Here is a 14,815-nt window from a genome sequence, read left to right as displayed (position 1 = left end):
TTTAAAGGAAAATTACATCTTACCTGATCATTTTCTTTCGTTTAACGCAGCAGATGAATCCAGGAACTAGTGGGTTAAGTCCACCTACCAGCAGGTGCAGATAGAGATAAACAAACTAAAGGCAGTGATGCCAGATGGCCAGCTCCTTCCTCAGTTAGTATGTCATTCATAAGCATTTGCCAAGGCCAAAAATATGAAACCAACAATAACCAGAAACCATCCTCACTATGAAAAACAGAGAACCAAATAAGAACTTTGAAATAACTGCAACTTGATCCAGAAATCGGAATCTTTTCCGTGTTCCCATATCTGTCTGAACTCTGCAAAAACACTGTCTTAAGTGTTTAAGCCATTGAATAAGGTTTCTGAGAAGGATCTAACGGTGGGGCCTGGAGGGCTCACAGTACCACATTCAAATGCCACGCCAGGCACGGCTGCTGCAGAGGAGGCCAAAGCCGAAGAGTCCCGCGTAGGAAACGGACCATATCAGAGTGAGCTGCTAAAGAGGAACCGTCCAGTTTGCCCCTAAAAGAAGCTAGCGTGGCCACCTGCACTCGAAGGAAATTATATGCCAATCCCTTTTGAAGACCATCCTGAAGTAACTCCAGAATAACCGGAATGTCCGCCCGAAAAGGCGATTCAGCATGCAAAGCACACCACGCCAAGAAAGCTTTCCACACTTGCGCATACGCTGAAGTAGACTGCTTCCGTGCCCCCAAAAGAGTGGCAATGACTGGTCCTAAAAATCCCTTCTTCCTCAGCTGCTGCCTCTCAATAGCCAGGCCATAAGACCAAAGCGGGAGGGCCTTTCCATCTGACCTGACCCTTGATGCAGCAGATCAGGAGTCACCGGAAGTCGCAATGGTGGCTCTGAGAGTGCTCGAACAAGATCCACATACTACGGCCGTCAGGGCCAGTCTGGAGCCACTAGAACAACTGGCACCTGATGCCACCCTATGCGGCAAAGAACTCTAACTATCAGAGGCCACGGAGGAAAAACATACAGTAGCTGTTGTTCCAGCCATGGCTGGAGAAGAGTGTCCAATCCTGCGGATCCTGGCTGCTGTTTGCGGCTGAAGAACTGGGGAACTTTGGCATTGCAAGCCATGGCCATGAGATCCATTACTGGTCTTCCCCAACGTTGACAGATCAGCCAAAAAGCCGAGTCTGACAGCGTCCATTCTGCTGCGTCAGAGTCCAGCTGAGAAAAACCGCTTGAACATTGTCTTGACCTGCAATGTGTGCTGCTGACAGACTCTGAACATGTGCTTCTGCCCATACTAGAAGACAAGACACTTCCACTGCCAAGGGAAGACTGCAAGTGCTCCCCTGCCAATTGATGTAGGCCACCGTCGTGGTGGTGTCCAAGAATACATGAACCGCCTGCCCCTGCAGAAGGTCCTCAAAACTCTGCAGCGCATTCACGACTGCTTGCAACTACAGACAATTTATCAGCCAAGTCGCTTCGAGAGGGGTCCACAATCCCTGGGCTACTTGATGACAATGGGCTCCCCAGTCTGCAAGGCTGGCATCCATCACGACTACCAGCCAACTGGGAGACGCCAGAGAAACACCCTTCTGCAAATTGGCTGACCAGAGCAGCCACCATGTGAAACTGTCCCTGGCCCGGCTCGACCAAGGAAGGCGTCGTTGATAATCCAACGACGTTGGTGACCATCTGCTCAAAAGGAAATTCTGAAGAGGCCGTACGTGAGCCCTTGCCCATGGAATGACCTCCAAGGTCGCTGTCATGGAACCGAGCAGCTGAACGTAGTCCCATACTCGGGGAGCGCGACGACTCAAAATCTGTACCTGAGAAAGCAATTTGATCCTTTGCCCCTCGGGGAGAAACACCTTCCCCCGCTTCGTATCGAATTGCACTCCAAGATACTCCAGACTCTGAGTAGGAACCAGATGACTTGTCCATATTGACCACCCACCTTAAGGATTGCAGCACCGCAATCACTTGGTCGGTGACCACTTGACTCTCCTCTGCTATTGTCGGCCAAATCAGCCAGTCAAGATATGGATGCACTCGAATCCCCTCCTTCCACAGGAAGGCTGCCTCCACCACCATGACCTTATTTGTTGAGTTAAGGACAAATCAAGACCAGGCATACATATGAAGTATCGCATACCATATGTAATGAGTCCATCTTGTTGGCAGCGTGGATGGATCTGCTGTCTTCTACTATGTTACGTATTCACAGAGATTTGTTTCATTTTCTCTAACTCATCAGCAATGAATACCATTGCTGCCACTGGTATCTCTCCACACAAAACAAGCAGACGTATCCATGTATACCCTGGAGGAAAGGAGAAACAGGGGTGATATGATACAGACGTTCAAATATTTGAAAGGTATTAATCTGCAAACGAACCTTTTCCGGAGATGGGAGGGCGGTAGAACGAGAGGACATGATATGAGAGTGAAGGGGGCAGACTCAAGAAAAATGTCAGGAAGTATTTTTTCACGGAGAGAGTGGTAGATACTTGGAATGCCCTCCCGCGGGAGGTGGTAATGAAAACGGTAGCGGAATTCAAGCATGCATGGGATAAACATAAAGGAATCCTGTTCAGAAGGAATGGATCCTCAGAAGTTTAGCGAAGATTGGGAGGCGCGGCTGGTATTTGGGTGGTGAGGCTAGTTCTGGGCAAGACTTCTATGGTCTGTGTCCTGAAAATGGCAGATACAAATCAAGGTAAGGTATACAGTAGTAGCAGCACATATGAGTTTATCTTGTTGGGCAGACTAGATGGATTGTGCAGGTCTCTTTCTGCCGTCATCTACTATGTTACCTTGGAAAAAGTGCGTGGGGTTGTTCCAAAAGGAAGGGCCCGAAACTCGAAGTGCTGACCCAGCACCGCAAATCTGAGAAATCTCTGATGGGGCTATTTCTCTTTATTTTTTTTAGTGAGGAGGCAGAAACAAACAGGGAAGGAAAGGCACAGCAAAAGCCTGTTCAGAGGGAATTTGAAGTGCAGCAGGGACGCTTATGCTATCAAAGGGGACACCACCAGTCCGCCACCCCCGGCTCAAACTGGCCATTGGAGCACCCTCAGTCCTTGGGTCCAGGAATTGGAGAAAAAGCCGTCCACCACCTGCTGAGATAGAGACATACTGAGGAAGGAGCTGGCCCTCTGGCATCACTGCTTTTAGTTTATCTCTATCTCCACCTGCTGGTAGGTGGACTTAACCCACTAGTTCCTGGATTCATCTGCTGCAAGTGACAAGGAACGTATGACCAACGATGAGACCTAGATTCTTTTCCTGGGCAGTGATTCCTAATGTGGAACCTTGTATACATAGCTATAGTTTGGGTTCCTCTTTCCCACATGCAGCACTTTGTGCTCACTCACGTTAAATGTCATCTGCCAAGACGTATGGCCATAAGCACTGTGACCCTGTCTTGAACTAACCGTGACCAGGAAATAAAGACGATCCTATCAAGGAAGCCCTAGAATCACTCATGTCCACCATATGAGACTCACCAGCTGTGAATCTGTCGGAGTTGTTGAAGACAGGAAAGCATACATTACCTGCTGGAAGGTCATTATAAACCCATCTGGGGGATAGTGTACCCAGCACATAACAGGTCAGAGCCACTGTATATAGCTTCCTAGGGAGAATTATTATAGGAAAAAGAAAAACTGAGTGTTTAAACAATCTTTCTACCATGGTGGTCCTAGAATACTGTCATTTCTTCTGATTGTAGTTTTACATGATAAGGTCAATCCTGTGCCCACGCACCCAGGAGACCCAATACCATATCCTTCTCTTCACTGGGAAGGAAATACAACTCCCTCAAGATATGAAAAATTGTAAGAGGACCTTAAGAGACTGGGCATCCAAACAGCAGAAAACAGTTAATGAGCAGAAGCAAAGTCGGGGAAAAGGAACCCAATCTAGCTACACAATGCAAGGTTCCACAGTTAGTCCTAGCCCAGGAAAAGGATCTAGGTGTCATCATCAATACGTTGAAACTTCACCGTACAGCAGTGGCTAAGAAAGCAAATAGAAAATTAGGAATTATTAGGAAAGGAATTGAGAATAGTATGACAGCTTTGTATCACTCCATGGTGAAAATATTTCTTCACTCAACCTGTAATTAAACTCTAGCTTCCTAAAAGAAAAGTCCATAAGCCATTATTAAAATGGACGGGAAAATCCACTATTTCTGGGATAAGCTGTATAAAATGTATTGTACTGTTTGGGGATCTTGCCAGGTACTTGTGACCTGGACTGGCTACTGTTGGAAACAGGATACTGGGCTTGATGGACCTTCGGTCTATCCCAGTATGGCAACACTTACGTATTTATGAACAGTGTGTGCCATTCTGGTTACTGTGTCTCAGAAGATATAGCAGAATCAGAAAAGGTATGCAGAAGGGTAAAAAATGAGGATCAGATGAATTTTCTATAAGGAAAGGCTAGAGGTCAGGGCTCTTCAACTTCCAGAAGAGATGGCTAAGGGAATATATGATAGAGATCTATAAAATCCTGAGTACAGCAGAATGACTCACTTGTAGTTTTTGAAACAGTAAACAAGGACTATGGGGGCGGGGGGGATACAATGAAGCTATTAAGTTGTACATTTCAAACAAATCACAGAAAATGTTTTCTTCATTTAATGTGTAATTAAGCTCTAGAATTTGCTGCCAGAGAATGAAGTAAAAACAGAGTAGAAAGGTTATAAAAAAAAAAGAAAAGAAAAAGTTTAGACAAGTTTCTAAAACTCTATAAGGTGGACTACAGAAAACCAGAATAATATCTATTTTATTCTTGCTAGGTTCTTGTGACCTGGATTGGCCATTTTTGGAAACAGGATATTGAGCTTTGACTTTTGGTCTATCCCAGTATGGTGATGCTTATGTACTTATGGCTAGACTCAGGTGTCTTAACGTAGGGATAACCCATCTGAAGATATTACAAGTGCCGGGGGGGGGGGGGGGGGGGGGGGGGGGGGGAAAGGAGATGAGCTACAACTATCCAACACGGTAAATGGGTCTTTAAAAAGACCGTGCATAAACTGATGCACTAAGTAAACACCAAAGGTATCAAAATGAAAAAAAAAAAAAAAAAGACAAGTACTCCAAATGCGTGAGATGTAGCTTGAGTGCTCACTCACTTAAATGGTCTTTTTAAAGACCCCTTTGCTTTTTTCACTCAGCATTACCATTCGACACTATTTACTCATTGTCAGACTCGTTATATGCTGAAACACGGTGCCATGTCAAGTCTAGAGCACCGATTTTACACTTATTGTGTAATGCTTATTTTCAAGCACTACTTTGAGAATTGTTTTACATACATTGGATTTTATGTAGTGATTTTATGTTTATTCTGTATTGCTTATATATATATATATATATACACACATACACACACACATACACACACCAGAGCAATAAATATTTAACTTTATTGATCCTGAGGTGTCTAGCCCTCCTACATTCCCACTTTCTTTGTGTATTGTTATTTGACTCATGGGACTTTGCCGTTCAGTTACCTGTTGGTTCCAAACTGTGAGGAGCCATGCAAGACTATAATAAGATTTAGCTTGTCTTCTGAGTAAAGAAACATGAAAAAGGATGGTGGGCCAAAAAAAAAAAATTCACAACACATGCAATCTGGAACCATGAGTTTTAGACATCCAGTGTCAGTGGTACATGAACTCAGAATGTTCCACAATTTGTGAGAAGGTCCAACATGGCAAACAGGTTCCCTGGCCTTGTGTGATTCTATTAGAGGTGCCTACCTTAAAAAACTGCTAAACAATATCAGCAACAAGTATGTCGCCTGAGACATCGATTTTAACTTAAACCTATAATTATTTAATGGAATGACTTACCTTATCCATTCCCCCCTCCCCCATCACTGACTTCTAGTACATTGCATTAAGGTTCTCCTAAAACCTGTACAGACACTTCAGTGTATAACAATCACCTTTAAACTCGAAAGCAGAGCTACAGGGCTCTGCATAAGCTGTGCCCATTAGGAGGGAAACATCTTAAGCACATGTTGGTTATTAAATAAGTTTATTGAACTGCATTTACAAATAAGAGAAAATGCACCCAAGTAGAATAAAAAATGTATTTCCTCCTGCTTTTAGATTGACATTGTAAATACAAAATCCTTCTTTAGTCACTTGGAGGCAGTCCTGAAGTTCAATAAAACAAGAAATTGGGAGAATGTGCAGGTGGATTTCAATTGCTTTCTGGGAAAAAAAAATGTCACTTACACAGCACCAGATTTATTTTTAACAAGGCAAGCGGGGACACTTCCAAAACCGTGCCAGGACTCTTATGTACACTTAGTGCTATCAGAAAAATTTCCATCTCAGTGTGGTGTGACATGAACAGTATTCAAAGTTCTTCCCCATTGCCTGAAGTCTTAAAAAAAAAAAAAAAAAGGGAGGGGGCAGGGAGATTACTAAAACTGGTCTACACTGTGGCCCACTTTACAAAGCAGCACAAGATCAGTGATGCCAGTAGCAGAGAGCCACAAACTGGTAAACCATTTCTTCTACAGACACCATTTTTTGTTCTTTTTAATACTGTGCAGAAAGAACCCAATAAGAATTTATTTACGGACAAGCATTACATCTCAAATGCTTTGCTAGACCAAAGTGAAAAATGACAAAAGCACAAAATGTATAAAGAAACCAATAAAACTGCATTTCTAAGCAGCAATGTCCTGGTTCCTTTACACAATGATACACGCACCAACTTTTGGTTGCAGAAATCATAGGGGGTTTTCTCCTGAGCTGCAGGATCCAAAGACTTATTTGGTCCATTATTGAAAAGTACTTTACAACCCTAAACCTTACTTAAGAATATAATTCAAGAGACAAGGGCAAGTCTACAGTAGATCAATTTACACAACGCTTTTTAAAATAAAATATCCTACAAATCACATACCATCACATACTGGATAGGCAAGTGAAGGACAAAGGACAGTACGAAACAAACAGCAATGACAACCAAGGAGTAATCAACAAAAGAAAAACCTCTCCTCAATTTGGGGTAGAGTAGTACAAGCCTCTAAGTCAAAATAAAAAGTAAACAGAGAAGGAAAGATCTTAAAAAAAAAAAACACTTCATGACAAACCTTTTTAAAAAGGTTCACATTGGGAATAAGTACTGAGAACATTTAAATTCTCCTCCCCCACATTAAAAGAAGTGGGATAACCTTTCACTAACTTGATTCTCTGTATCTGAAAATTCCTTTTTGTGCTGTCATGAACCGACTGTGCCAGCCAGTTTTCAGATTGATGTGCTTAAGGTCTGTCACAAAAGCACAAAACTTTCCTCTCACTGCACAGGTTGTGTTTTAGCTCTCAAATGTCATCATGAAGTCAATTTTATTTCGGTCTGTTTCAGCTCCTCAAAGATGAGCAAATTTCAAGGACTACGGAAAACATGGTAGCACAGCTCATTTCAAAATACTGAGACTAGAACTACTCATAACATGACTGAAAATAAGGAGACCAGCAATTTTATTTTTTAAAAGATTGGGGGGGGGGGGGGGGGGGGGATGACAGCCTGGGCCTGGTGTTCAGCACACTTCCTGCACATATACTCCCCAAAGAATGAATCTCTCAATTCCACTAACAGTACACTGTCAAGCAAGCAATACAATATCATGGGATTGGAAAGTGAGTCCCTTCCTTTACCCTCCAATGCTGTCTGCTGCTTTGTTATAGAAAGGGAATGTATTCTAACTAGGATCAGTTCCAAAGAGAGCAACAATTTCACCACAAGAAGGGGTATGAGACAGTTTTGTTTTTCAGCCCAGTCTGCTGTTCATCTTTGGCAGAATCCAATTAAAACAAAAACAATGCCGAGCCCAACAAGGGCTGTGATGTCTATGTTGTTAACTAGACCCACGTGGGCCCACACTAGGCAGTCTTCAAAAGCAAGCTTCTTGCTGTGAAAATACAAAAAGCTGAAAATCTTGGAAGGTAGAAGGAGACTGAACAGTTGGCAAATGTGTGTGCACTCTGCTACAAGCCAGAGAACATGGAGCTACACTAAGTTAAGCCTTTATGAATTGAGCCAGGGATGTCGAAGACATTCTGCTGCTGTAGCTCGTCTCTCAGGGATCAGCTCCAACATTGGTATAAGGAAGTCTGTGAATTCAGATGCTTCCTCCTGTGGCCACTCATATTTCTCCACAAGAACTTCAAAGAGCCCCCAGGGTTTTAACTTGGTAATGTGTTTCAGTTCACCTGTAGAACAAAGACCACATTAATAAACTAGGTGCTAAACAACTCAATTAGTACTATTACTACTGCTATGTAACATTTCTATAGTGCTACAAGGCGTACGCAGCACTGCAAAACATAGAACAAAGACAGTCCCTGCTCAAAGAGCTTACAATCTAATAGACAAAAATAAAGTAAGCAAAGCAAAGCAACTCAATCTCTGGCCCTGCCTCCAAGCTCTCTAGTAGAGAATGACATGGAGACAGGGACCTGCGGTAACTGTGGGGATGGGACAGGGACAAATTTTTGACCCCATGTCATTCTTACCTTGAAGGCTGTTAATGAACTGGACAGGTCATTTATGCTCAAGTGATGCAATGTTTTGATTTTTTGAAAAAAACAAGCAAAAGTGCTGGCCGCAACTGGCAAAATTTGAATAGGGGATCCTGTGCATTCCTGTTACCAGCACATCTTCTGAAAAGATTTACTACTGCACAAAAGACTATGGAAGACAGGAGAGCTAGACTGAATTCAGAGATTGTTGACTTATTGATCCACTGATTAGTAACATAGTAGATGACGGCAGAAAAAGACCTGCACGGTCCATCTAGTCTGCCCAACAAGATAAACTCATATGTGCTACTTCTTGTGTATACCTTACCTTGATTTGTATCTGCCATTTTCAGGACACAGACCGTAGAAGTCTTGCCCAGAACTAGCCCCACCACCCAAACACCAGTCATAACAGTGTTTCGTAGGGTATATTTCTCTCCCCAAGGCATAGGGAAGGTTGTATTTTGTACCCTAGGACATTTTAACAGGGTGGATTAGGTTTATTTGGGGTAGTAGAACCCAGCTATTGCTGGGGTTGGAATGGTGGGGGTGGGATTATTATTGTTGCATATTGATATTTTTTATTTGTGATTTAAAAATAACAGTTGAAAATAATATTGTTCATTTTTATACTAAGATTTAAATATAAAATCATACATGTTTTGAGGCTTCTGCAGATGAGGGGACAGGACAGGCACAAACTGTCCCAGTGTCATTCTCTAGTTACTAATGTTGTGCTGGGTAAAAATAAAATGGTAGGGCCATAGGCCCAATGGCCCCATTCCACCGAGAGAGAGAATTAATAATTACAATTAATGCAGAAGTGTTCCCCCCCCCCCCCCAACTAGCTGTATGAAGTTTTTCTGCACCCTTCCTCTTTCGTTTTGCCTCTTCCACTTATGTTAGGCAGAGGTTCACTACAGCAATGTTATCCTTCATACATCTAAAACTTTTTACTGCTGTTAACACTTCATGTCTTCCTAGTATGTTGTTCCTCTCCCTCTGCCCATTCTACCATGTATGCTTCTTACAACAGTAGTTTTGCTTGCACTTTATGAGCACCAGAATAGTTCAGCTTCCCTCTCACACCTTAAAAATGACGAGATAAAGGAGTCCTTTTACTAAGTTGCACTAACAGATTAGCGTGCACTAAATGCCACTCAGTCCATTGTATACCTCTGGGCTTCGTGGTACTTTTACTAACCTCAAGCATTAAAAAAAATAAAAACAAAATAATAAACAATGAAGAAAATATCTAATAGACCAACATGAAGTGTTTCAGCTGGGTGCCTGTGTCAGGAGTTCAGACTAAATATAAAAATAGCATAATAAAAATAAATATTGTCAACTGAGTAAAATCAAGTTTGTTCTATAAAAATGCAATTACTAAATTGTTATTGAAAAGTGAACCGTAAATTGTAAAATACAGAGAAATCACTGCAATAGTTTTATACCAATTTTCTGAACCTGTAAATCCCTTATAAATTCTAAAATAAGGGCAAAAATAGACTTTATTCAAGAAATAAAGAATGCAAAAAAAAAAAAATCAGAAAAGATTACTGGATTAAACTCAAAGAAGAGAAGAGAGAAATACAGCTAACGAAAGCACAGGCGGAAGAAAAAATGGCTACAAATGTTGAGAGGTGACGAGACCTGTTTCAGATATATTTGAGAAAGAAGAAAAGACGAGAATGACTATGTGGAGAGTGATGAGGATAAAGCGAACGTGTTAAAAAAAAATACTTCTCTTCTGTGTTCACAGAAGAAAATCCTGGAGAAAGACCACAGTTGACTGCCGAGGGAGTATCTGGGAACGGAGCAGATATTGTGCTGTTCACAGAAGCGTTTATAAACAGCTTGATAATCTGAAAGTGTACAAAAAGCTATGGGAACAGATGGGATCTATCCCAGGATACTAAGGGAGCTCAGAAAAGTCCTGGCGGGACCTGTTAAGAATTTAATAGATCTTTAGAGACGGGAGAAGTTTCTCAGGACTGGAGACAAGCTGATATGGTCCCTCTTAATAAAAGAGGAGACGGGGAAGGACTGGGAAACTACAGACCAGTAATTCTCACACTGGAAGGAAAAATAATGGAGTTGCTGCTGAACAAAAGGATAGTTAAACTTTCTAGAAGCCAATGGGTAACAGGATCCAAGGAAACATGACTTTACCAAAGGAAAATTCTGCCAAACAAATCTTATCGACTGACTGGGTGACCAAAGAACTGGACGAAGGACATATGCTAGATGTAATCTACTTGGATTTCAGCAAAGCCTTTGATATGGTCCCTCACAGAAGACTCATGAATAAGCAGAAAGGACTGAACTAAGGACGCAAAGTGGTGAAACTAGACAGGAAACTGGATGACCAGTAGGTAACAGAGGGTGATGGTAAACAGAATCCACTCGGCGGAAAGGAAGGTGAGTAGTGGAGTGCCTCAGGGCACTGGGGCAGATTTTCTTTAATATACTTGTGAGAGACATCACTGAAGGATTAGAAGGAAAAGTTTGCCTTTTTGCAGATGACACAAAGATAGCCAATAGAGCGAACCTGGAGATAGTAAAAATCATGAGAAGAGATCGCCAAATGTTAGAAGAATGGTCAAGGGTCTGGCATATATTTGTGGAACACAACACAGCCGAAGGGACTGAACTGTGAAATTGAATGGTATTGATTGGTCTCCCGTGTACCTTTTTGACATTACTTAATGGAATATGTACAGCACGGGCTGCTGTGCATAGGCACACTGCATGATGACATGTAGTGTGGACAATGCTTCTGTGCGGGAAGAGCTGTCGTGCTACATGATGGAGCAGATATCTTCATAAAAAATTTTGGGAATGTATTAGAGGTAAATCATCATCATCTTTTTTTTAAAAATATACATGAATGTGTATTTTGATAGGGTAATACAGTTGGATATATGTTTTCACAGTGTGTCCTTTTGAAAAACCCAAGAGTGAAACTTGGCCAAAATTAAGAAAACGCAATGCTTACGCTATGAACAATAGCTTGCTGAAAGCAGTTTGGTTCTTTGGGACTTTTGCAATTTTTGAGCGTTGATTTTGATAGAATTCATGGACCTTGGAGACTAGATAGAATGGTTCAACTGCAAAGGACAATGTAATTATGATTAATATCAACAAAACTCTGACTGGATTTCTTAATATTCCTAGACTGATCCCCATGTTTGAATTTTAATAGGGGGTTTTGTCCTGGGGCAGTTGCTTCAGATAAGTAGTGGTTTTAGTGAGATCTTATAGAAGTGAAAACTTCTGTTATATATTATTTATAAGCACTATTCTTGTGTGTGATTCATGAAGCGACATCTATATAAATATATATTTTTGTATATTTGTATAATAAAGTGATATGTAACAAAAAAATCCTTTTCCTCACCCTTTCAATTCACTCATTTGAGGATTGACAATTATATAGTTTTATATAGTTTTTATACTGCTGTTGTAGTTTTTGTAGTTTCAAACTGTGTTGGATTTATGTAGTTAAAATTTAATGCCAAGAAGTGTAGTGTGATGCACTTGGGGTGCAGAAATCCAAAAGAGATATACCAGATAAGAGGGGAGAGACTGGTAAGCTTGGCTCAGGAGAGTGACCTTGGGGTGATGGTGTCTGAGGTTCTGAAGGTGATGAAACAATGCAACAAGGCGGCGGCTATGGACAGATGATGTTAGGCTGCATAGAGAGGGGTATAACCAGCAGAAAAAAAAAAGGAGGGGGTCGTGCCCCTCTACAGGTCGTTAAGGCCCCACTTGGAGTCTTGTATTCAGTTTTGGAGACTGTATCTTACTAAGGATGTAAAAAGACTAAGAGCTTCAAAGACAAGTGATGAAAATGGTATGGGATTTATGTTGAAAGACGTACAAGGAGAAATTTACTGACCTGAACATGTATACCCTGGAGAAAAGCAGAGGTGATATGATACAGACATTCAAATATTTGAAAGGTATCAATCTGCAAACAAACCTTTTCCACAGACAGGCAGGTGCTAGAACTAGCGGACATGAATTGAGGTCGAAAGGGCGACTCAGGAAAGTCAGGAGACGAAAACAGTAACAGAATTCAAAAATGAGTGGCATAAACACAAAGGAATCCTGTTTAGAAGGAATGGATCCAAAGAAGCTTCGTGGAGATTAGGAAGCAAAGAGATGAAAAGAAGGCCTTCAGCAATTTACTTCAATTCTTTGAAGGAGTAAACAAACATGTGGACAAAGGGGAACCGGTTGATATTGTGTATCTGGATTTTCAAAAGGCGTTTGACAAGGTGCCTCATGAAAGGCTACAGAGGAAATTGGAGGGTCATGGGATAGGAGGTAATGTCCTATTGTGGATTAAAAACTGGTTGAAGGATAGGAAACAGAGTGGGGTTAAATGGGCAGTATTCACAATGGAGAAGGGTAGTTAGTGGGGTGCCGCAGGGGTCAGTGCTAGGACCGCTGCTCTCTAATATATTTATAAATGATTTAGAGATGAGAGTAGCTAGTGAGGTAATTAAATTTGCTGATGACACAGTTATTCAAAGTCGTTAACTCGCGACAGGATTGTGAAAAATTACAGAAGGACCTTACGAGACTGGGAGACTAAATGGCAGATGACATTTAATGTGAGCAAGTGCAAGGTGATGCATGTGGGAAAAAAGAACCAGAATTATAGCTACGTCATGCAAGGTTCCACATTAGGAGTTATGGACCAAGAAAGGGATCTGGGTGTCGTCGTTGATAATACACTGAAACCTTCTGCTCAGTGTGCTGCTGCATCTAGGAAAGCGAATAGAATGTTGGGTATTATTAGGAAAGGTATAGAAAACAGGTGTGAGGATGTTATAATGCCGTTGTATCGCTCCATGGTGCGACTGCACCTTGAGTAGTGTGTCCAATTCTGTTCCCCGCATCGCAAGAAAGATATAGTGGAATTGGAAAAGGTGCAGTGAAGGGCAACGAAAATGATAGCGGGGATGGACCGACTTCCCTATGAAGAAAGACTAAGGAGGCTAGGGCTTTTCAGCTTGGAGAAGAGACAGCTGAGGTGAGAGATGAGAGAGGTATATAAAATAATGAGTGGGGTGGAACAGGTGGATGTGAAGCATCTGTTCACGCTTTCCAAAAATAGTAGGACTAGGGGGCATGCGATGAAACTACAGTGTAGTACATTTAAAACAAATAGGAGAAAATGTTTCTTCATCCAACACATAATTAAACTCTGGAATTCGTTGCCGGAGAACGTGGTGAAGGCAGTTAGCTTGGCAGAGTTTAAAAAGGGTTTGGATGGTTTCCTAAAGGACATGGACTAGTGAGGGGGTGGAGTCAAGATGGCGGCTCATGCTTGAGGTGTTGCGGGTCGAGTTTGCTGCTCTCTTAGTTTTTTACGTCGAGAGTTTTTCCTAATGCCGCATACCAAGAGAAAGGGGACGGTAAAGGGCTTACCGCGGCCAGCCCTTGTTCCTACCCCTACTCAACAAAGCCTCCTGCGATTCCTTTCGAGCACCCCAGCTGGAACCGGTGAGATGGACCCTGCGATTGGAGCGAACGGAGGAGCGGCGTCTCCACTAGGGGTTGAAACATCTTTGTCCCCACCGGATCTTAATCCGCCGCTTTGCCCTGCAAATCTTCGGGCCGGCGATGAGGACTCAACGGAATCGGAAGTCGGTGACCGGAGGGCCTTAGACTGCGGTGCCGTGCCCCAGGAAGCAGAGGAGATGAACTTGGAGCTCGCTGCTCCCCAAGTGGTAACTTTGCAAAATATCTGGGCAGCTATTCAAAATTTAACTAAAACTGTTACTAAAACAGCTCAAGATACAGCGTCAATGGTTAACAAAATGGACCTTTTGACCCAAGCTCTTGAGTCTGCTAAACAAGAATAGTTAGCCAAAAACGTACAGACGCAAACAGAAATTACCTCTCTTAAAAAGGTTACAGAAGCACTGATAGTTGATAAAATAAAGATGGCTTCAAAGTTGGAACAAATAGAGAACTATAATAGACGTTTAAATTTGAGGATATTAAATTTTCCCATTGCTATTGGAACTTCACCGATGGATTTCTTTAAAAAATACCTGTCTGAAGTTTTGGCATACCCGCAATCTGCCATACCACCGATTAATAAAATATATTACCTTCCTGAAATTAAATAATCCAAGGTGAATCCAATAGAGAATGCTCATTCCAGAATTGAACCTTCAGGATATCTCGGCTCTGTTGGAGGAATCCATGTCGGAAGTCTTAAATCGAAGGACCCTTTTGATATCTTTCATCTTTGA

General features: G+C 42.0%; 1 protein-coding gene across 1 annotated transcript in view; it reads right to left on the bottom strand.

Annotated features, from left to right (window-relative positions):
- Nucleotides 1-6,022: 6,022 nt before the first annotated feature.
- Nucleotides 6,023-14,815, bottom strand: part of SRPK1 (SRSF protein kinase 1) — a 155,072-nt gene continuing 146,279 nt past the window's right edge. Inside the window, exon 16 of the mRNA XM_030220616.1 lies at nucleotides 6,023-8,231. Within this exon, the coding sequence (XP_030076476.1) occupies nucleotides 8,047-8,231 (185 nt within the window). The 3' untranslated portion in view covers nucleotides 6,023-8,046. The remainder of the gene's footprint in view (nucleotides 8,232-14,815) is intronic.

The sequence above is a fragment of the Microcaecilia unicolor genome, chromosome 12 (assembly GCF_901765095.1).
Source record: "Microcaecilia unicolor chromosome 12, aMicUni1.1, whole genome shotgun sequence".
NCBI classification, from domain to species: domain Eukaryota; kingdom Metazoa; phylum Chordata; class Amphibia; order Gymnophiona; family Siphonopidae; genus Microcaecilia; species Microcaecilia unicolor.
Note: the sequence above shows the minus strand (reverse complement) of the source record. Positions and strands in the feature narration are given on the sequence as shown.